We start from the raw sequence: 21548 nt of genomic DNA, 5'->3' as shown, positions 1-21548 counted from the left end.
CAATGTGTACTTTGGAATCAAACTGATGTCTAGTGGTGTTGGCATCTGAGGGCTTAAAGTGAGAAGGGAATTTGATGTCAACCAAGACCCAAATCTCCCATTATCTGGAAGACAGTGACAGGGCTGTGGAGGGGAGGGGAAGATTTAATACCTTTGGGCACAGAGTGACTTGAAAAACTCCAAAACAACTTTGACTCATGCAATTTTTTCCCCAGAACTAGAAAAAAAATGTACTCTTCAAGGTAGATAGAGTTAACTTTCAAATTTCTAGGGTGGTAGGAGGAGCTTTGGCATGGATGGTAGCAGGCAAGCTGTCTACAAAAGCATCAGTAAACTTGAAGATGGGGAGCAGCAACAGGAAGCCTTTTGAGGTAGACAAATTTCAAGGGGTCCACCCCACTCACAGTGACCCCTGGAACTGTATCTCTCACTGTCGGTGGGCACAGTTGATTCAAATTCTTTTTCCTACGTATTTGGATTGGGACACAGATTCTTGTTCAGCTTGAATAGAAGATCCACTATGCAGACCAAGAATTAAGAGAAAGCAGAGTGAGCAAAATGAAGGAGATAAGCTCAGGGAAGCTGTCTGGATTCCAGGTAGTTTCTCAACCCCTGGTTCCTGTCTCTCTTCAAAGCTCTTAGGCTTTCCTACCTTTGGGTTCTATGTGATTCCAGCGCAGTATTTCTCTCTTTCTCTCAATATTTTTGTTCACTGATATATCCACAGAGCATAGAAGAGTTCATGGTGTATGAGTGCTTATTTATTTATTCAACAGCTAAATTTAGCTGTTGAATAAATGACTGAAATTCATCGATTTTCTCAGGTGTGCAATAGTTTCTGTAACTTGTGACCAATGCATCCTGACTCAAAAAAAAAAAAGAACCACCCCTCTCCCTTAATATCCAGGAATACATTTTACAAAATGAGGCAAAAATACATTAGGTGGTAGAGAATTACAGCGATTTCATTCCAAGAAAAGAAAGGAAGAAGTTAAGGAGGAAGTGAAAAATTCCTACAGAGTTTGTAGATTCTATAACTTTTGACCCAAGGCTGGTCCATCATCCTCCCCAACTACCTTCCCCCTGCAGTCTTCCACCCTTGCAGATAAGAGCAGCCATGTGAAACAGCTTTGACCAATGAGATATAAATGAGAAAGGGTTCACTGTCATGATAAATTATACAGTTACAGCTGGTGGCAACTCTCCCCTCTCCTTTTATCCTGCCCTGAATGTGAACCCGGTGCTCGAAACTGAAGCAGCCATTTTTGCTGCCTTAAGGGACAGGCCAGGGAATCACACTAGCTCTGGCCCTGGTGGGCTACTAAACAAATATGAGTTATTGCCTATCTCCATTCTGTTAAATGAGAAATAAAAAAAGAAATCACTATTTTGTAAGCCATTATATGTTAAATTTTAGTTGAGCTTTCCTGATGGCTCAGATGGTAAAGAATCTGCCTGCAATGCAGATTCAATCCCAAATGCTATCCCTAACTGATTCACTTAATTAATATCAAACACCATCCATCAGTGTAGACTACTGGTTAAATGTAAACATTATGGAATTAAATTGCTTGGGTTTGACTCTAGGCTCTACCATTTTGGACAAGTTAATTACTCAAGTCTTTTAAAGTCATTATCAACATTATCAACATAAAATGCAGCCATGAGTATAAGAACCAATAACCTCACAGGTTTATTGTGAAAATTAAAATAATTCACATAAAGCTGTGAGCATAGTGCTAACACATAATAAATACTCTAGAAATGTTAACTGTTAAGAATAATTAACTACAGTTTTAACACTAAGAAGCAAAAAGCTATGAAAGTTGGCTGACATTTTTTTTTCTGTTTGGAAACAATGAGAAGCTTGTTAACGTGAATGGAAATACTCAAGATTCATGACAGTCTGCTTTCATTTTTGGAGTCTACATTGATTTACTTCACTTGAGCAATGAAGCCAGTGGCAATTTTATACCATGATGAAGACAGATGTAAGTTGGTGATTAATATAATTCTTTCATGGGATAAATCACTACCTATGTGATTAGGGAAAGTTAATACACTTAGGGGTGACAGCTTCTGACTCAAATTTACAATACTTAATATGCTCTGACAGCTGGTAATTGACTAGCAAATGGAAATAAATGTTAAATGAGTCTAGAACTTTTTGCAGTATAAGTGACTACTTCAATTGCTTTATTAATAAAACTTCTTTGACATTGAGCTGTGACTTCTTGATCAGCTACAAAGAATGGCAAATACTCAAATAACAAAATGTGTACATTTAACATAAAAACCATATAAACTGTTTGACATGGACTGGAAATATATCCAGTGGAGTACTGTAAATATATCCAGTGGAGTACTGTCTCCACTTTAAGTGGCTTTAATGTCACATGCTTATGAGACTATAAAGTAGGCAGCATGGATCTACTCAGGTATCCCATTTTCATATATGAAAAATTTAAAACTTTCTCCTCATCCTCACTCATGTAACTCCCACCTCCTTTAACAGACGACTTTAGATCCTAATCCATAGAGAAAATAGAAGCCATCTGATAAGAACTCTGTCAACTTCCTGCCCCCTCCCCCTAAACTCTCAGAAGAATACGAGTCATATTGTAACAGCAAATCAGACTTGGCTTGATCAGGAGGGATCTCCAAAACTCAAATGGAGATTATTGATACATCTATAAGTGTTGTATGCACCTAAGAAGATGAAAGAGTGCAAGATTCTATCAAGTTCCAAGTTCTTTAAATAGAAAAGACATTTACATATCGGATATTCCATTTAAAGGTCTTTATCATTAAATAGAAAATTTATTTATTTTTAAGTTATCAAGTAGAAAAATATGTGTACATCTTAGAATTCCATTAAATTCAAAGGTTTTCAGCACTTAAGATAGAAAATATATGTACCTCTTTTAAAAGATAAAGACCAACCTGATAGTCCTATTTCCTTTACTAGATTAAGATTTAGAGACTATGTATATAGCTTTGGTCTCGGGATACGGACAGAAGAAGTTGTGAGACCAAACCCTCTTTAAGTTTTGTAACTCATGACACAGCTGTTCTAAGGAGGGGCTCAGTGTGACATTTGGGAGGATGTAAATTGCTCTGATGCCAGCATCTCTGTTAAAATATTTGCTAAAAAATGGCCTCAGTTGTTCCCAAGGAACTTTCTTTCTTGGTTAGTATGCATCATTCAACTCCAGGGAGATTTCAAATTAAGTACAGAAAGGTTTTAAAGCATGAAAGTCATACAATTAATCATTTTGTGCATATTTCTTCTTTTCTGTACTACTGATGCTTAAAGGAATTTGAGTGATTAGAGTGACAATGTTTTGAAAATCAATTAAAAATGAATAATTGAATTATCAGACTTCTGATTTTTAAGTTGAAATGTACCTAAATTTATGCATAATGTTTGAAGTCAAGTGGGCCTTAGGAAGCATCACTATGAAGAAAGCTAGTGGAGGTGATAGAATTCCAGTTGAGCTATTTCAAATCCTAAACGATGATGCTGTGAAAGTGCTGCACTCAATATGCCAGCAAATTTGGAAAACTCGGCAGTGGTCACAGGACTGGAAAAGGTCAGTTTTTATTCCAATCCCAAAGAAAGGCAATGCCAAAGAATGTTCAAACTACCGCACAACTACACTCATCTCACATGCTAGCGAAGTAATGCTCAAAATTCTCCAAGCCAGGTTTCAACAGTATGTGAACTGTGAACTTCCAGATGTTCAAGCTGGTTTTAGAAAAGGCAGAGGAACCAGAGATCAAATTGCCAACATCCGCTGATCATTGAAAAAGCAAGAGAGTTCAGAAAAACATCTACTTCCTCTTTATTGACTATGCTAAAGCCTTTGCCTGTGTGGATCACAGCAAACTGTGGAAAATTCTTAAAGAGATGGGAATACCAGACCACCTTACTTGCCTCCTGAGAAATCTGTATGCAGGTCAAGAAGCAACAGTTAAAATTGGACATGGAACAACAGACTGGTTCCAAACCAGGAAAGGAGTATGTCAAGGCTGCAACTGCCACCCTGCTTATTTAACTTATATGCAGAGTACATTATGAGAAGTGTGGGGCTGGATGAAACACAAGATTGCCAGGAGAAATATCAATAACCTCAGATATGCAGATGACACCACCCTTATGGCAGAAAGTGAAGAAGAACTAAAGAGCCTCTTGATCAAAGTGAAAGAGGAGAGTGAAAAAGTTGTCTTAAAACTCAGCATTCAGAAAACTAAGATCATGGCATGCGGTCCCATCACTTCATGGGAAATAGATGGGGAAAGAATGGAAACAGTGATAGGCTTTATTTTGGGGGGCTCCAAAATCACTGCAGATGGTGATTGCAAGCCATGAAATTAAAAGATGCTTGCTCTTTGGAAGAAAAACTATGACCAACCTAGACAGCATATTAAAAAGCAGAGACATTAATTTGCCAACAAAGGTCTGTCTAGTCAAAGCTATGGTTTTTCCAGTAGTCATGTATGGATGTGAGAGTTGGATCATAAAGAAAGCTGAGAGCCAAAGAATTGATGCTTTTGAACTGTGGTGTTGGAGAAGACTTTTGAGAGTCCCTTGGACTGCAAGGAGATCCAACCAGTCCATCCTAAAAGAAATCAGTCCTGAATATTCACTAGAAGGACTGATGCTGAAGCTGAAACTCCAATATTTTGGCCACCTGATGCGAAGAACTGACTCATTGGAAAAGACCCTGATGCTGGGAAAGATTGAAGGCAGGAGAAGGGGACGACAGATGAAGAGATGGTTGGATGGTATCACTGACTCGATGGACATGAGTTTGTGTTAAGCTCTAGGAGTTGGTGATGGACAGGAAAGCCTGGCGTGCTGCAGTCCACGAGGCTGCAAAGAGTTGGACAAGACAGTGACTGAACTGAACTGATGGAACCTAAGGGGTCATTCAGTCCACTCTATAAATTTAAGATTTACAACAATTCTTAAGTACTCAGCAAGATCTTGTTTAAGTAGGTAAATGAGGTACTTAAAAAGTAGATAGAGTATATTAAATTTATAGATGTAGATAAAAAATATTTGACCATGTTTAAGTTGGCATAAAGGACCAAGCATTAATCAAAAGCCCCTTGAACATGAGTGTTCAATTATGCTAGACTTCTAAATAGAGTAAGATTTGTGAGATGAATACTACAGAGAATTGACGTTTTGATTCTATAACCTTAATAAATTGAATACTAATTGTTCAAACCAAGTTGAAAGTCTGAGTAGTGTTTTTTTATGGACAAAACACTGGCCTATATCAAAACCCCATTTCAACACAAGTCTAATTTTACTGTATCCCCCACTCACAATTACTTCTTTCCCTTCTATCATAATGGAAGTGGTATCTTCCTCTTGGTTGTAATTATCACCACCATCTGATCTCCTCTGGGCCTGGGAAGGTTGGTTCTCCCTTTTCTTCTGGCTTTTCAACCTTTCTCTACTGGCTGCTTCCCACATTTAATTATGTGCATCATCCTCCATCTTAAAACAAGCAAATGAAAATCACGATGACAAAATGTTTTGGTTTTTTTTTCCCCCAACTTGTCTGGTTTCTGTTCCATGTCTTTCTTTCTTCTTTACCTCTTAAAAAAGGTGCCTACCTTCTGAATCCACTCCCTCCACCCACCACAGTGACTCTTCCATGGTCACTGTTTCATGAAACCATCCTTATCAAGATCACAAGGGCTCCCTCATGGTCAGAGCTATGGACTCATTATAGTCACTTTATTTCTTGACCTCTCAGTAGCACCAGAAGCTTAACCACTTTTCAATCCTTACAAGATTCTGTTCTCATGACCTGGCTTCCATGCCCTATCTTCTTACTCTTGCATTTTTTGTCTTTCCCTTATCATGATGATTTCAGTTTACTTTAGAAAGTTTCCACACATATTGTGGGAGCTCCTTAAGTTGCAACCCAACTGCTTCAAGCATTCCAATAAAGTACACATAGTCCAGGTGGTCAGCTGGCATCCTAATCAGGAAAGGCATACTCCAGAGGCAGCTATAATGAGCACTTCTATTATTCACATCTCTATTAACATCTGAGGCTTTGCAAATTAGCATACTGAATTACAGAAATGGGCTTTAACTGGTAAACATGGTAGACTGGTAACTAGCATTCTGAATACCTGAAAGGGGTTCTAGATTGTGAAATTAAAGGTATTCAACACTAGTTGGTGATTAAATATATTTTAGAGCCTTTTCCTACCTTTACATGAACAGGGTAAAAGAAAGGATTTTACCCTGTTCTAAGTGGTCTTCTATTCATCTCTGAACTCTGGAGAATTCTGGTTTCTCAATGCCAAGTATAAAGGACGAAATCTCTGCTCCTAGATTTCTAGGCCTTTGCCTTGAATGAACCTTTCACGCGGAGTAGTGGTCAAGGCATGTAAAAGGTCAGATCAATGGAACATTCTCAAGTCTACATGAGTTTTCATGAACTATTTTAAACATTTTTGTTAATTAATGTTTAATTAAAAAATGTTAGTGTGGTATAACATGATTTGAAATTTATAGAATGAACTTTACTGGCAACCACAACCTATCAAAGAGACTCTAAGAGCTGTCCATGACCAAACTGACTTAGAAACACAGACTTCAGGGTCAGGTTCCTGGCCTTTGATTTTATTTATTTATATATAACACCTGGGCAATCTGACCCACTCCCATTAACACCCAATGGCTAATGGCCTCCAAATCTCTCCCCACCACCTCCCCTGGGCTCCAGACCACTATAATCAACTATCCACAAAATATCTTCACATGGATGTCTCATGGTATGTCCCATACTGAGCTCACCATGTTCTCAATCTCACCTGAATCCTCAACTAGTTCTTCTGTGTACCAATATTAGTGATTCCCAAACACTGGTCCACAGTCTGACACTAAGAGTATTATCTGGGGGAACTTACCAAAACTACAGTGTCTTAGCTTCCACTGTGATCTTTTAAAGAATAAGAACTTTTCAGGGTAGATCCCAGGAATCCAAACTTCTAACAAACTTCCCTGGTGATTATAACGCACCACCAGATTTATGAAGCACTGTCCAATGCAACTGAGCTTCTGAGGTGGCACAGTGGTAAAGAATCTGTCTGCCAGTGCAGGAACCACAGGTTTGAACCCTGGGTCAGGAAGATCCCCCGAAGGAGGAAATGGCACCCCATTCCAGTATTCTTGCCGGGAAATCCCATGGACAGAGAAGCCTGATACAGTCCATGGGGTTGCAGAGTCGGACATGACTGAGAGACTAAGCACGAATGCTGCTGCTGCTGCTAAGTCGTTTCAGTCGTGTCCGATTCTGTGCGACTCCATAGATGGCAGCCCACCAGGCTCCCCCATCCCTGGGATTCTCCAGGCAAGAACACTGGGGTGGGTTGCCATTTCCTTCTCCAATGCATGAAAGTGAAAAATGAAAGTGAAGTTGCTCAGTCGTGTCCGACTCTTGCGACCCCATGGACTGCAGCCCACCAGGCTCCTCTGTCCATGGGATTTTCCAGGCAAGAGTACTGGAGTGGGTACCATCGCCTTCTCCGAAGCATGCATATGCATGTCCAATACAACCAAAAGGTAACAGCTACCATCTGGTTGCTCAAGTGAAAAATCAGATGTCTTCATGTGGCAAGTCATAAAAAAGAGAAACTCCAATAGAACTGGAGCAAACTTCCTGTGTCAGGAAGAGTCCCTTGAGAAGGGAATGGCTACCTACTCCAGTATTTTTGCCAGGAAATTCCATGGACAGAGGAGCCTGGCAGGCTATAGTCCATGGGGTTGCAAAGAGTCAGACATGACTGAGTGACTTTGAGAAAGAGGGAGAGACTAGTACATAATAAGGTCCCACAAGATTTCTGGGAATAAATGTCATTCCAACCTAGCACCCATGACAAACATCTCTGAACTGAGGATGAAGACTTCACCAACTCCTTAAGATTGATTTGGGTGCTCCATCTCAGGCTTCCTTGTGCCTGGCCTCTCTAGTATATATCTAGGACACTAAGACATACTATGAAGTGAAGTGTTAGTTGCTCAGTGGTGTCCAAATCTTTGTGACCCCATGAACTGTACCCCACCAGGCTTCTCTGTCCATGTGATTCTCCAGGCAAGAATACTGGAGTGGATTGCCATTCTCTTCTCCAGAGGATCTTTCCGACCCAGGGATAGAACCTGGGTCTCCTGCATTGCAGGCAGATTCTTTACTGTTTGAGCTACAGGGAAGTCCAAGACATACTATAATTGCTTTCATATAACACTTCCTTTCCCAACTAGATGGGAGGCATCTTGAAGATAGTTACACTACCCAGCTTCTGGAGCATAATACATCGTGTCATGGGGCTGGTAAAGATTTAGACTCTAGTCCAACCTCCAAAGTTCAAGGGGGCCTGGGGACCATCTCTTATGGATGTCGTGGTGTGGATTCCTGAAAGAAGCCTTAACTCAAAGGTTTCTGAGTCTGTACATCAGAATGGATGACAAAGAGAAGGGGCCCTAAAGACAGAGACAGCTTCTCTGAGTGCATCAACTGTGATGGTGTGACCCTTCAAAGAAGACGTGCCAGCTGAGTAGCTGGCAGAACCATTGGCCCCAGAGTGTCTCCTGGTCACACCGTCCTGCCTGCCAAGTGATGGCTGCCATGCTGCCTCAGGCAAAGGGGAAGCTAATAAGGTGAATTTTAAGGGGACCAAGACCCAAAGTAACTAGATACCACTTATAGAAAAAACATATACATTTAAACCCATTATCACAAAATCTAGTGTGTCGTAGAAGAAATGACTTCCTCAATGACTATTCTGCTAGGTTTTTTAAAAAAACAGGCATTTCCCCTTAGAAACTTTTTTTTAAGAGGTGATGAGATTCTCTTAAACTCGAATACATCTAGGACCAGACAGGCTTTTGAACTTTTCCTGAAGGACCTGTCATTCCTCAGTAGACCTGTGTTCAAGATCCAACCAACCAACATACAAATGAACTTTTGATTCAAGATTTTTTGCAGAATTCATTCTCTTCTGGATCAACAGAAAAATGGTTGTTTTCATCACCACAAAAGAACTTCCTGTAAGTGTGCAATGAAGAACCAATAAAATAGAGCAAACGAACAATGCTTGAAGATGAAGCACCCAACTGAATTCTTCTAATATCAACTTAAGACAAAAGGATAAGTTGCCGAGAGAGAGAGTAGAATCCCCTTTTCAAGTAATTATTAAGAAGAGACTATATCTGTACCTAGTTAGAAGGTTTAAATGTAACCTGGGTGAAAGAGATATGTTTTCCTCTCAAGGCCCTTCCAGCCACCTGTATTAGCTTTCTGTCTTCTTAGAACCAACATGCTCACAGGAATTCCTCCCACATCCTGCTTCTATCTGAGCTCCTGATGCAACGCCCCCCGCCTCCTGCCACCCACCACCCTCGCCCCCCCCCACCCGCCAACACACACACGCAGAGCCACAGCTCTAACTCTGTGGCCAGCCTCTGAACTTGCATTCAGATACTTTGTGAAGCTTCATGATAAGGAAATGCTCCCCTTTTCAAAGCTATCGGTAGGGGAGGGGAGGTGCCGGGAGGGGAATATCTGTCTGCCAGTTGGCTCTTTCTCTCTCTCTGTAGCATTAAGGAGGTTTACAAAGTGCTCTCAAAAGCAGAATTCATTCGATTTGCTCAAAATGTAAGACGATGGATGTGTAGGAGCATCCTGACTTTTTATTTTGCTATCTTTATTAGCAAACTTGTTATAACTTTTAGAAGTCTGAAACTGGCATGTATAATCTAGCCTTCATGAGCACACATATCACGACTCAATGAAGCTCTTATAGCTTCTTTGAATCATCTTCGGTCAGAATGTCATGGTTAAGATATATATTTTTTAATGTACAAAAGCATGTATTAATAGTAGCAGTTACAATAACAACTGGGAACCGATGCGCCCCAGTAGAAAGACAGCATGGAAGGAACACAGGTTCCAAAGTCAGGCACACAGGTTGGTACAGGGAGAGGGCATATCCTATTGGCTACGTTTCTCTGGAGAATTCAGACTACTATCCACCCTGTCGTCATTCTTTCTTCCCCACTCCCAATTATTTCTCAAAGCTCTCTCAGTGGTTGAAATGTTCAGCTAGAGTTGAGACCCTTTGATCTAGGAATTCTTAATCCCTCAGGGGGTCCATGGATGGCTTTAAAGTGTCTGTGATATCATGGAACTCATAAACAAAATTTTGCATGTATATTTACATAACTGATCCAAACTCCCAGCTGGTCCTCAGATCCCTTCCATGACATTCAGCAGAATGACCATTTGTTTTTGTTTAAACATCTCCAGTGATGGGAAAACCCTTCCTTTCATCTCATCTTAGAATAATTCTGAGAGTCAATTTGAGGAAACTGAGGCCCAAGATTTGAGGAAACTGAGGCCCAAGAAGTCTGCTTTTGAGTAAAAGAATCACAAAACATTAGTCAGAAGGATACCTCGTGGTCTTCATGGGCAAATTCTTCATTTTACAGAGGAAAAACTGAAGCACAGAGAAATTTGGTGTCCTGCCCAAACTAAGAGAGTTAATGATAGATGGGGGATGGAAGCCCAGCTGCCCAACTCCCCACTTAGCCTGCCTCCCTCACTGCATGCAGCAGAGTCACCTCAAGGAGGGGACGCTCTCAACTTCGGGAGAGCAGGGCCGATCCCCCTACACTGTAGCATCCTTCTAGAAGACAGGTTCGGAGCAGAGTGGCCCATCTCCTCAAGTCCTGCAGAGTGCCTCCCCACCCCTTCCGGTCCCCACGTGGATGGAGGGAAAGGTGTCAGGAAAACCCAGCTTGGTCATACTGATGTGGAATGAGGTAGTGACATGGAGATACTGGCCTGCCATCCCCCAGAGAGTCAGGTGCAGGCGCTAAAGTGAAGCACAAGGGTATTCTGCTGTTGTCTCCGGAAGGTGGTATGTGATGATAAAAGGGGAATCTGCAGGTTTCAGATCTTTTTGTAAATATGCAAATTTGTAAATATGCAGCAAAACTTAAGTGATGTTAAAGAAGCATTAACTTGTTTAGGGTGGAATTAGGTTCGTTAATAATCTGGACTCGTTATATTCAATATTACAATATCATTCACTTACTGAGTAGCTCCCTTACTGAGCTCACTTACTGAGTAGCTTAATATCTTACTGAGTTGCTTAAGATCTCTGAGCCTGATTGCCTCATCTATAACTTGGGGTTAATAATATCTAGCTTAGAACCTCAAGGAACTGTTGTATGGAGTGAATTACTTAACATATAGAGTAGTTAGGAGAGTGCCTGTTGTGTCCAATAATTTGGTGGTGGTTATTGTTAATAAAAATACAATCAACAAAATGAAAATATTAAAATGACCAATTATTCTCATATACACCTTTTCTCACCAAACAATACATCTCTGATGATAGAGGTAATGTCATAGTGTATACTGAATTCCCAATTCCTAACCTCAAAGCTTGGCACAAATCTATGCCCATGGTAGGTATCAGTAAGAACTCGGTCAAATGAACCACTCCTACCGGATCACTCTGTTCTTTCAGGGGTATTTCGGATCCAGGTTCTGCCTCGAGGCTCACAGCATCAACACACTCAGTGAGGGCATCCTCAGCCACTTCTCCGTTGAGGGGCGGCTCCGTGGCGCCAAGGTCTTTGGGCTCCTCAGCGAGTCCAGTGTCAGCAGTCTCTGCACCCTGAACAGCCTCATTTTCATGCACATCTCTTCTGGGATTCGCTGGCGTTAGCTCATTTGAAATTGTAGCTGAATCACAGTGCACTTCTGCATCTTTGGGTAAAGTATCACTGTTGGGCTTGTTGGTAATTTCTTCTTTGTCTCCAGAGGCTAACGTGTCATCGCCATTGTCAGACATTTTAATATCTGTTAACAGGATTACAAACAAACAACTTACTCTTTATCTGAATTATTCAATTTTAATTCAAGGCCCTGAATAATTAAATCTGGTGGAGATAAGCTTTTTGCTACCAAGAAGAAACTTTATGCAACCTCTGTGTTGGCCGAATAATGGCCCCGCAAAATATCCATGTCATAATCCTTGGAATGTGACTTGGCTTCCTATGCAGTGAGGTCCTTATATCTTTATTTTAGACTAATGAAATTATCAGGCTTCCCAGGTGGCTCAGTTGTCAAGAATCTGCCTGCAATGCAGGAGATGCAGGAGACACAGGTTCCATCCATGTTCACCTTGTGAATGTTACTTTGTATGGCCAAAAGGACTTTGAAGATATGATTCAATTAAGAATCTTGGATTACCTGCATGGGTCTTAATTGAAATCACAAGTGTCCTTATCAGAGCAAGGCAGAGGGAGATCTGACTGCAAAGAGGAAAAGCTAATGTGATGACAGAAGCAGATTGGAGTGATGCACTCAGAAGATGAAGGGACAGACCACAGACCACAAGGAACACAGGTGGCCACTAGATGTTGAAAAGTCAAGGAAAACATTCTCCCTTCAGACTCTAGAACTCTAAGAGAATACATTTGTATTGCTATAAATCACTATGTTGGTTGTACTTTGTTGCAGTAGCAGTAGGAACTAATACAGACCTACAGTGCTATCTTTAAACTTTCATGGATCTTTCACCTGGCATGAGGAAATATACATATAGGAACTAAGAGTATTATCTGTATCTGTGAAAGTATTTACTTCATATGACTTAATTATATTTGTAGCCATAAGAATAAGCATGGAAAATACCTGAGAGCTTATTTAAAAATGCTTGACATTTAGTATTGCAATTTGGTCAGAAATTCAAATTGAAAAAAAACATACATACACAGAAGTGTGCCTTGTTGGGTACCAGCCCATGAAGGTCTGAGCTTTCTTTGGTGAATAGTTTAGATGGGGAAACACAAGGATGAAATGGAATAAAGAAGTGACATATTAAGCCAAATGAGGAATGGAGCCATTACAAAATAACACACGAAACAGAAACCTCTTTATGAAGCTTGTGAATTATTGCTACCATGTACAACAGTGAAGGTCAATAGAACTTTCAGTGATGATGAAATGTTCTGTATTCATGATGGCAAATATGGTAGCTAAGAGTCACATATAGCTATCAGATACTTGAAATGTGGCTGGTGCAACGGAGGAACTAATTTTTAAATTTAATTTTAAATAATTTTAACTTAAATTTATATAGACATGTGTGGCTAATGGCTACCTTATTGGATAACATATATTCAGAAAATAGTTCAAGGTGATAATTTCCTTGTGTTTGCGTGCATGTGTGTACTTTCAATCGAATCAGTCATGTCAAGTCTTTACAGCCTACCATGCTCCTCTGTCCATGGGATTCTACAGGCAAGAATATTGGAGTGGGTTGTCATGCCTTCCTCCTGGGGATCTTCCTGACCAGGAGTTGAACTCACGTCTCCTGCATCGCAGGCAGATTCTTTATCATTGAACCACCTGGGAAGCCTGATAATTTCAGTAGTCTAAAAAAGAGATAATGACCTCACTACATAGGAAACCAAGTTGCAGGCTAATCAGTGGGTATTTTTGTTGACCTCGGTGTTTACCAATTGGTCAAATCTCTGGTCACTGTTAAAACCACAGTATGTGGGAAGCCATCTCACATACTGGCCATGTGATGACGGTGGCCAACTTACAATTCACGTGCACCTGCCAACCTTCTTGACCCTTCAAACAGTTGTTCCTTAAATTGTCCAGCTATTTTCTTTTATCTCTCCCTTGGTGAATCTTACTCCTTTCTCACAGTTTTACACACTTCTATGTGTGACTCTCCAATACCTACCTCCATTCCACAAAGGCAGAAAGTAAATTAGTGGCTTCTAGTGGCTGTCTGCAATGCGGGAGACCTGAGTTCGATCCCTGGGTTGGGAAGATCCCCTGGAGAAGGAAATGGCAACTTACTCCAGGATTCTTGCCTGGAGAATCTCACGGACAGAGGAGCCTGGTGAGCTACAGTCCACGGGGTCACAAAGAGTCGGACACGACTGAGCGACTTCACTTTTACTTTCAGTGGCTGAAAGGAGAGGGGATGAGTAATGACTGCTAATGGATGTGGATTTCTTTTGTGGGTGACCAAAATGTCCTAAAACTGAACAGTGGTAATGGCTATACAATTCTGTGAATATATTACATTCACAAAAGACTGTCAGGTGGCTGTTGGTTCAGTATGTTGTTTTAACAAATTTAAGGCCCATTTAGAGTAACTGTCTCCTCTATATTTTGTTCCTCCTAACTGGATATAATTTTTCTTCCTCTGAACTCTCAGAGTGCTTTGCATCTATCTCAGTTCGGATGGTTACAATCATCTTTGATTAGAGTCGTTTGAGTGTTATCCTAATATGTTGTAAATACTATATGAAGACAAGAGTCTTCCTTATTTTGTCTTCGTATTTTATACAGCACTTAACATGGTTTCTTGAACACTGTAGGAAACTCAACAAACATGTGTATTGAGTTATATTAATATTTGGGGGAAGATTTAAAATTAAAGTGTAATTTGAAATGAAAGTAAGCAGCAAATGCCTTTACCTCATTCGCTACTCAGGAGCTATCTTACAGCAAGTGGTTTCAAATGACCCATATTGTCTTTCCTCTGTTCCTTCACCTACAAGATAACTGGGTTAGAATGTCTCTTTTTAAACAAAAATACTTGAATTCTCTGATAACACAACTATAAACAAGTCTGCAGATGGGAAAGGCAAAGAATGCATCCTCCCCTTTGGCTGATACGTTAAGTTTCGGGTATTCAAGGTTGGAAATGGTCTGTCAGTAAGTATGGTCAATGCCTAGTTAAAGGAGTAAAGAGTGATTCTGGCTACCCTGCAGAAAAGGGATTGTTACTGTGGTTTATGGGAGAGGGATGAGATTGAGGGAGGGTAATTGAAAAGCTATTGTCATGTGGAAGCTTATAAAATTTTTGTGAAAACCAGTCAGGACTGGCCTGGACAGAGGTTGGCAAACTACAGCCAGGTGCCTAAATTTGCCTTCCCTCTGTTTTGGTAAACAAAGTTTTATTGGAACACAGACATGCTCACTTGTTTATATAACGTCTGTGGGTTCTCGAGTACAACAGCAGAGGTGAAGAGTGGCGAGAGAGACCACGTGGCCCCCCAAATTGCAAAGCCCAAAATAGTTACTATCTGGCCCTGTATAAAAAATGTTTGCTGACCCATGGTCTAGGACATTCCTTCACTGCCATGGCCTAGAGTTCTCCTAATTTACCCTTATCCTCACCTGGGTCCTAGGAGCACGAACATAAGGAGATTGAGCACATACTTGGACATCACTTAGATTCCCCTTTTTGTGTTCATCAACATTTAGTCAAAGGCACGGATGTTTTAATTTCTTTGTAAGATAATTTGAAAAACCTTATTATTAATCTGGATTATTAAGAAGTTTCAAACTATTTCACTTCTCTATCAGCAGGAACATGAGAATAAACCTGGTTATAATAAACATTTATGGGTGAATAAAAAGCATTAGAAACATTTTATATCTGCTTCACCTTAAATTGTTGTGATACTGTTCCTAGTGCTAAAATATTTCAGCACATACCATGGAACATCTACATGGATTAGTTTTATTTTATGCTCTGGGGGTGGCTGGTTAACATTTTAAATGTCCTATTAAGGAATATACTTTTCAAGGTCTTTAGTTACCATTTCAGATTCTGTAATGGACTGTTCACCTCGTGAGAGGGTTCAACCATCCCTCTCTCTGAACACTATTTATCAGGGGGTACTATTAAAAGCTTCCCCAGTGGCTCAGATGGCAAAGAATCTGCCTGCAATGCAGGAGACCCAGGTTCGAACCCTGGGTTGGGAAGATTCCCTGGAGAAGGGAATGTCTACCCACTCCAGGTTTCTTGCCTGGAGGATCCATGGACAGAGGACCATGGGGGGGCTACAATCCATGGGGTCACAAAGAGGTGGACATGACTGAGCAACTAACACAATACACTATTAAAAGTATTTTTCACTGATAAAATGGAAATGGTGCTTAAAGTGGATTGGCAAGAAATTCTGTACAGGTACTTTCTGCTCTTCCATTTCCAGGGCAAAGATTATACTGAATCCAGGAGCTACTGAGCTTCGCCGTAGAGTTTTTCTAGTTCTTCTACTCATTGCAAGAATACATCAAAGCCTGATTACAGGGTTAGCTGAGTCCTGCCTCCAGGGCCATCCTCACCCAAGGACTAAAAAGACAGAGAGCTAGATCTTCAAATATACAGCTTGTTCTTGTCAGGCTCTATTTGAGCCTGGTTGCTAACGTAAATAGGAGTGTGTGGCGGAACTTCTGAGAGTGGATTGTGGTTCTACAGTTGCACAGAGGAGCCTACCACTTTCACCCATCTCTGATGGCCAAACTGCCTTAGGTCAGGTCCCCTCAACTGTGGAAAAATGACTGCAACAAAACCTGTCTTCCCTGTGGCTACTCTGTATCCAATTATCAACATGAAGCCATTCCTTCAGAAATACACGTGACATTCAGCTGTAAGGAGTTGAACCAATACTGTTAGGAGACATTTATGGACAATTTATTTCAGGAAGACTATATTTTTACATCTTTTCAAATAATCAAAATGGTCAGCCCTACTTTAGCTTCTAATTGTATGTGAACTTTTCTGTTACAAGTCCATATTTTCCCTGAATCTAAACCAAAAAAAGAAAGCTTCGTCCAGATCTTTTTTATTCTGGTAGACCTTGGTCTACTCTGGATGTTATGACAGGAGAGAGGTAGTCATTTTTAAAACAGTGCCCTTCCACCTGAAGTCATTACAAACTGTGTGTTCTAAGACACAGCTGTTCCTATGTAGGGACTGTGGGTGGCCAGGATGCACACTGTGTGTCCTGGGTTGGCCCCCATCTCTGCCTGGGTGCCCCAGAAGCAGTCGGATTTAAACTCGCCCTGATTTATGGTTTGGAATGTTGACCATTACAGCCGTGTCCTGTGGCTTTGATGCTAGGGAGCCTCAACCCACAGAAACAAGGAAGTTTCTTCAGTAAACTCCAAGAAGAGGAAGAGTGGCATATAAAGAAGCCTTTGTGGGCTGGGAATATAAGTTAGTTTTTCGTGAGTCAATTCATTCATCACCTAAAATGCTCCCAGAACTATGCTAGGTATTGGAGCAACAATTTCATGGCTCCAAAAATAAGTTTAAAACGGAAGACATCCTTCAGAAAACGAATAATCTGTTTCCATCTGATTCCTGGTCAGTGAAGGTCCAGGAAACTACTGCCTCTAACACGAAATGGTTAAATGATGATGTAAACAGCACATCACAGCAGGTAAAGAAGTACCTGAACTAGACTGATCTCATACAAGGGAGACCTGGAAAGAGGCTTTGACAGTTATTAAGGCCTGATGGGAAAAGAGCATGTGCTAGGAATGAATCTAGACACGCAGAACGGATGCTATGTGGCTGGGCCAACAGCCACATGGAGGAATATCAAGGGATGGGAGGGATGGATGCTGAGGTGCAAAGAGTTGTGCTCTGATCTATCTCTCTGCGGGTATACAGCCCACTCATTCTCGTTGGGCTTCCTCACTTCCTCCTCTGGAGAGTAAGGGTGGACATAACGATCTGCATACTTTGTTCCCCAATAACAGACTGTAGGACTGGGACCGGCCTGTGATGACAGAAAAATGAGGACAAGATAGAGAGTGTTTCATCAGTCTAAATTTATTCAACGTAAAGGACTGCCTTCATCTTCAAGTTTAACCTTCATGCTTTTCTTGGTATTAAAACATCTTTCATTTTATGAAATAGTATTGGAGTGCAGGGATTTGTTAAATGGTCTCACTTGGCAAAATAAGAAGTTGGTAATACAATAAATGCCCTGTGTGAGATCACTGCCTCCAAATTTAAAAAGTGTCCGTCAGTGAAAGACCAGGAACAAAAACTGTGGATGACAGGATCTTAACCAGGTTGCAAGAGTTCCAATGGTACTTGACAAATATGTGTTCCCAGAGCCCAGACTCTTTTTCCTCCAGTTGGCTTCCACACGTCTGCCAGGTAATTTTATGAAACACGAATAAGGACCTATTTGCTCCCCTGTTTAAAAAACATGAGGTTTAAACACCTTTGCATGGCATCTGGGGCCCCTCATAGTCCAGCTCCACTTTCTCTGTAAGCCTCCTGGAACTCTCAACTCACCAGACAGCACATTTTCCATCACTGCCCAGGCAGCTCATAAACATCTCCACCTTTGCTCATGCTGGGTTTTCTGACCAGGATGCCCTGCCTCCAACTGCCTGGCAAAGTCCTGTTTTTGTTTTTTTTTCTCAATGTCTAGAATCACTTTCATCAACTCAATGGACATGAGTTTGAGCAAACTCCAGGAGACAGTAAAGGACAGGGAAGCCTGGTGCACTGTAGTTCATGGGATGGCAGAGTCTGACATGACTCAGGGGCTGAACAACAATGTTACTTTCTACTTTGAAATCTTCCCAAATTTGCCCCACTCCTTCCAATGTTTTAGAAGATACATTGCATAGACTTCTATGGCATTTTTAAGGAGTATTTATTTCTGTATCATTTTTTAAAAATAGACATTTATTTGTCTCTCCTCCAGAACTGTGACCAACAAGCACCTAGCTTGTTTTCCGACACTCTAGTATTTACTGAACTGAAATATATTGTTTGATATTGATTAAAGAGAAACAATGTGTGATGTAAACCTGGTCTAATAATGTCTGAATCTGTGAGAATCAGCAAGGCTCCTTCCCACCCTCAAATTCCTTCTGCACTGGCTCCAAGAAGCCTCAGATCCCACCCTCAAAGTTCCCTTCTTTTGCTTAGAACTTATGCCCTAAGGAGTTTATCAGATTTTTTCCTGAGCTTAGCAAAGGAAGGAAAGGCAGGGAATGGACACAGGTGAGGTGGGGAAGGGGCAAGGGAGGAAACGAGGGCAGAGAAGGCTCTGAGGAGAAAGCCTGCCTACTTAGTTTTCTCAGGGTGGACGACGTCTTCTGGAGTTCGAGACATTGATTTTAAAAGCCACCCGCTTGACCCTCTCAAGACGTTTAGGATGAGAACTGATGGCATCGAAGGACAGAGAGATCACCCTGACAGTTCATGCAGAGAGTTCTTCCTACTCCAGGAAAGGGCAGTGAAGTTCAGACGCCTGATCTGAGATGGTTAGAAAAGCCTGGCTCCAGGGAAGAAGACGAGCGACTGGGCCGGCGGGTGGGGGCGTTGAGGTGGGGAGTGGGGCTCAACCTGGGGGCTGTGAATAGAGGTGCTGCTGGCTCAGGGTGCTAGCTGGGGTGGAAGCGCCGGCAGTGCCGGCGTCTGCAGCGGGAGAGATGATGGATGATGAGCTTGGGTGGGAGGGCAAGGCCGGAGCTCGGCTTTTCCAGGCCAAGGGCTGGCGAACCCCGGGATGGGGCTTGCTTCCCCTGTGCCCGCCGCTGCGGAGACCCCGCAGCCTGCCTCTCACTGGGACCTGGGACCTGGGGGAAACTTTTTCAGACTTGCTTTGTGCTGGGACCGAATACTTCAGGAGCACAAGACAGGCTCCGCAGAGGTTCACGCCGGCCGAGGGGGCAGAGCAGGAGTGCGGGCGTGTGGGTGTGTGCATGAGCGTGGACCTGGAGCGACACACACTCACACACACACACTCACACGCCCGCACCCACGCGGGGCCCTCGGCCGCGCCGCCCGCGCCTGCCCGGACCTTCACCTCCAGGGCCGTTCCCTCCGATCCTGTGCCCGGTGCCCAGCCCCTGCCGACTCGGGGAACCGAACGGGATAAACAGAGACGGCAGGGTCTCCCCATCACCCCGCGGCAGCTGTCCCCGCATTCCCCCGCCCCCGCGCCCGCCCGGGGAAGGGGGTGAAGGCGAGAGGTGCCCGGGGCTCTTACCGCTCAGGCGGCCGAGTGCGCGCGGGAGCGCCTCCGGGTCCCGCCCCGCCACGTCGGCAGGGCTGGCGGGGACGCGGCCGGAGGGCGGGCTGGGAGGGGGACAGGGCGGGCTGGCCGAGCTGCCCCGCCCCGCGGCCCCACCAGGGCCCCGCCCCCGTGGCCCCATCCCGGCCCGGAGCGCGGCGGAGGTCCGGGCACACCCTCACCCAGGCTGCTGGGTTCGAGGAGGGGGGTCCCGGCCGCACTTCCGACCAACCATCGGAAACTTGGTTTTTCCGAACTTCGTGCCGCCTGGTGAGCTGGAGGGGCGCCCACCCCCGCCCGGGGCGGATCTTGGGGCTCTCCTGTTGCCTTTGCTTCCTTTAAAAGCGCCCAGGAAACTGCGCAGTTAAACCAGGAAGGGGTTGCTCAAGTTCAAGTAAGAGTTTTCGATCCCACTCCTCCGCCACCGCCCCCCCCCCACCATGGTGCTTTAAATAGCTTTCCCTTACCCTGTTTTTAAGAGTGTCATCTGATTTAAAACCAGTCAACCGAATAAAAACACTTTCTAGAAGGCCAGTTTGGAAACGTGGATCAAAATTCAAATGTGTTAGCATTGGCCCAGGAATTCCACGTCTGCCAATGTGTACTAAATAAACAGTCAAATGTGCACACATGTATGTCCAAGGATGTTGACTGTGATTGTTTATGCCAGAGAAAACAACCCGGAAATAAACTGTCCTCCCAACAAAAGATTGGTAAAGTAATTTTTAGTAACTTGAAACGACCAGGTATGCTGTGGTCGTTAGAAATTACAACTCTAAGTCCAGTTTGTTGATATGGAAGGAAGGCGGACCATAGCCGAATATTAAGAGAGGGCAGGGGAAACTTAGAACAGCGCATGTACAGTATAAACCTATTCTTGTGAATATATAGTATATTTTTATATAAAAAGGAGATTTTAATTTTGAAAGCAGTAATTTTTTTCTGAGTTCTTCAGTGGTGTTAGCAGACTGTATTCCAGGTGTGTTTTGGTGTACCACAGACACCGTGACTGTGACTTATGTGTGCCTTGGGTCAAAGAACCCACCTGCTGATGCAGGAGACATTAGAGATACCGGTTGGATCCTTGGGTCCGGAAAATGCCCTGGAGGAGGGCATGGCAACCGGACCCACTCCAGTATTCTTGCCTGGAAAGTTCCATGGACAGAGGAGCCTGGCAGGCTGTAGTCCACAGGGTCGCAAAGAGTCGGACGTAACTGAAGCGACTTAGCACAGGGCACAGCAAGTTCCTTTGCCAAACCTGCCCCTCTCTACCCTGCTGAAAGGCAACAGCCCAATCACGCATTCCACTCCCCACCCGTTTTTTTAATTTAAATTTTTATTTTTATTTTATACTGGAGTATAGTCAGTTAACAATCTCATGTTAGTTTCAGGTGTATAGCAAAGGGATTCAATTATACACATTCATGTATCTATTCTTTTTCAAATTCTTTCCCATTCAGGTTATTACAGAATACTGAGCACAGTTCCCTGTGCTATACAATAATTCCTGGTTGGTTATCTATTTTATATAGATCAATCCCAAACTCCTAATCTATCCCCCTCCTCCCCGCCGCCCACAACAATAAGTTTGTTCTCAAAGTCTGTGAATCTTTCTGTTTTGTAAAAAAAAGTTCATTTG

At 42.6% G+C, this 21548-nt stretch overlaps 2 protein-coding genes across 11 annotated transcripts in view; one reads left to right on the top strand and one right to left on the bottom strand.

Moving 5' to 3' along the window:
* Nucleotides 1-19960, bottom strand: part of FAM114A1 (family with sequence similarity 114 member A1) — a 64832-nt gene extending 44872 nt beyond the window's left edge. For 2 of the 7 annotated variants that reach the window (XM_005207899.5, XM_002688202.7), the window contains exons 1-2: nt 19886-19960; nt 11545-11900 (exon numbers count right to left, since the gene is read on the bottom strand). In XM_005207899.5, the coding sequence (XP_005207956.1) occupies nt 11545-11892 (348 nt within the window). In that variant the 5' untranslated portion in view covers nt 11893-11900; nt 19886-19960. Of the gene's footprint in view, nt 1-11544; nt 11901-13800; nt 13896-13919; nt 14032-14546; nt 14623-19885 lie in introns of all 7 variants that reach the window. The other 5 variants (XM_059887856.1, XM_024993536.2, XM_005207897.5 and 2 more) reach the window with 5 other exon arrangements.
* Nucleotides 19961-20054: 94 nt separating this feature from the next.
* Nucleotides 20055-21548, top strand: part of TLR6 (toll like receptor 6) — a 40980-nt gene continuing 39486 nt past the window's right edge. For 2 of the 4 annotated variants that reach the window (XR_009494754.1, XM_010806061.4), the window contains exon 1: nt 20055-20179. The gene's annotated coding sequence lies outside the window, so the exon portion shown is untranslated. Of the gene's footprint in view, nt 20304-21548 lie in introns of all 4 variants that reach the window. The other 2 variants (XM_024993077.2, XM_059887397.1) reach the window with 1 other exon arrangement.

Source organism: Bos taurus, chromosome 6 (assembly GCF_002263795.3).
Source record: "Bos taurus isolate L1 Dominette 01449 registration number 42190680 breed Hereford chromosome 6, ARS-UCD2.0, whole genome shotgun sequence".
Lineage (NCBI taxonomy): Eukaryota > Metazoa > Chordata > Mammalia > Artiodactyla > Bovidae > Bos > Bos taurus.
The sequence above is the reverse complement of the archived record's forward strand: the minus strand, read 5'-3'. Positions and strand labels throughout refer to the sequence as shown.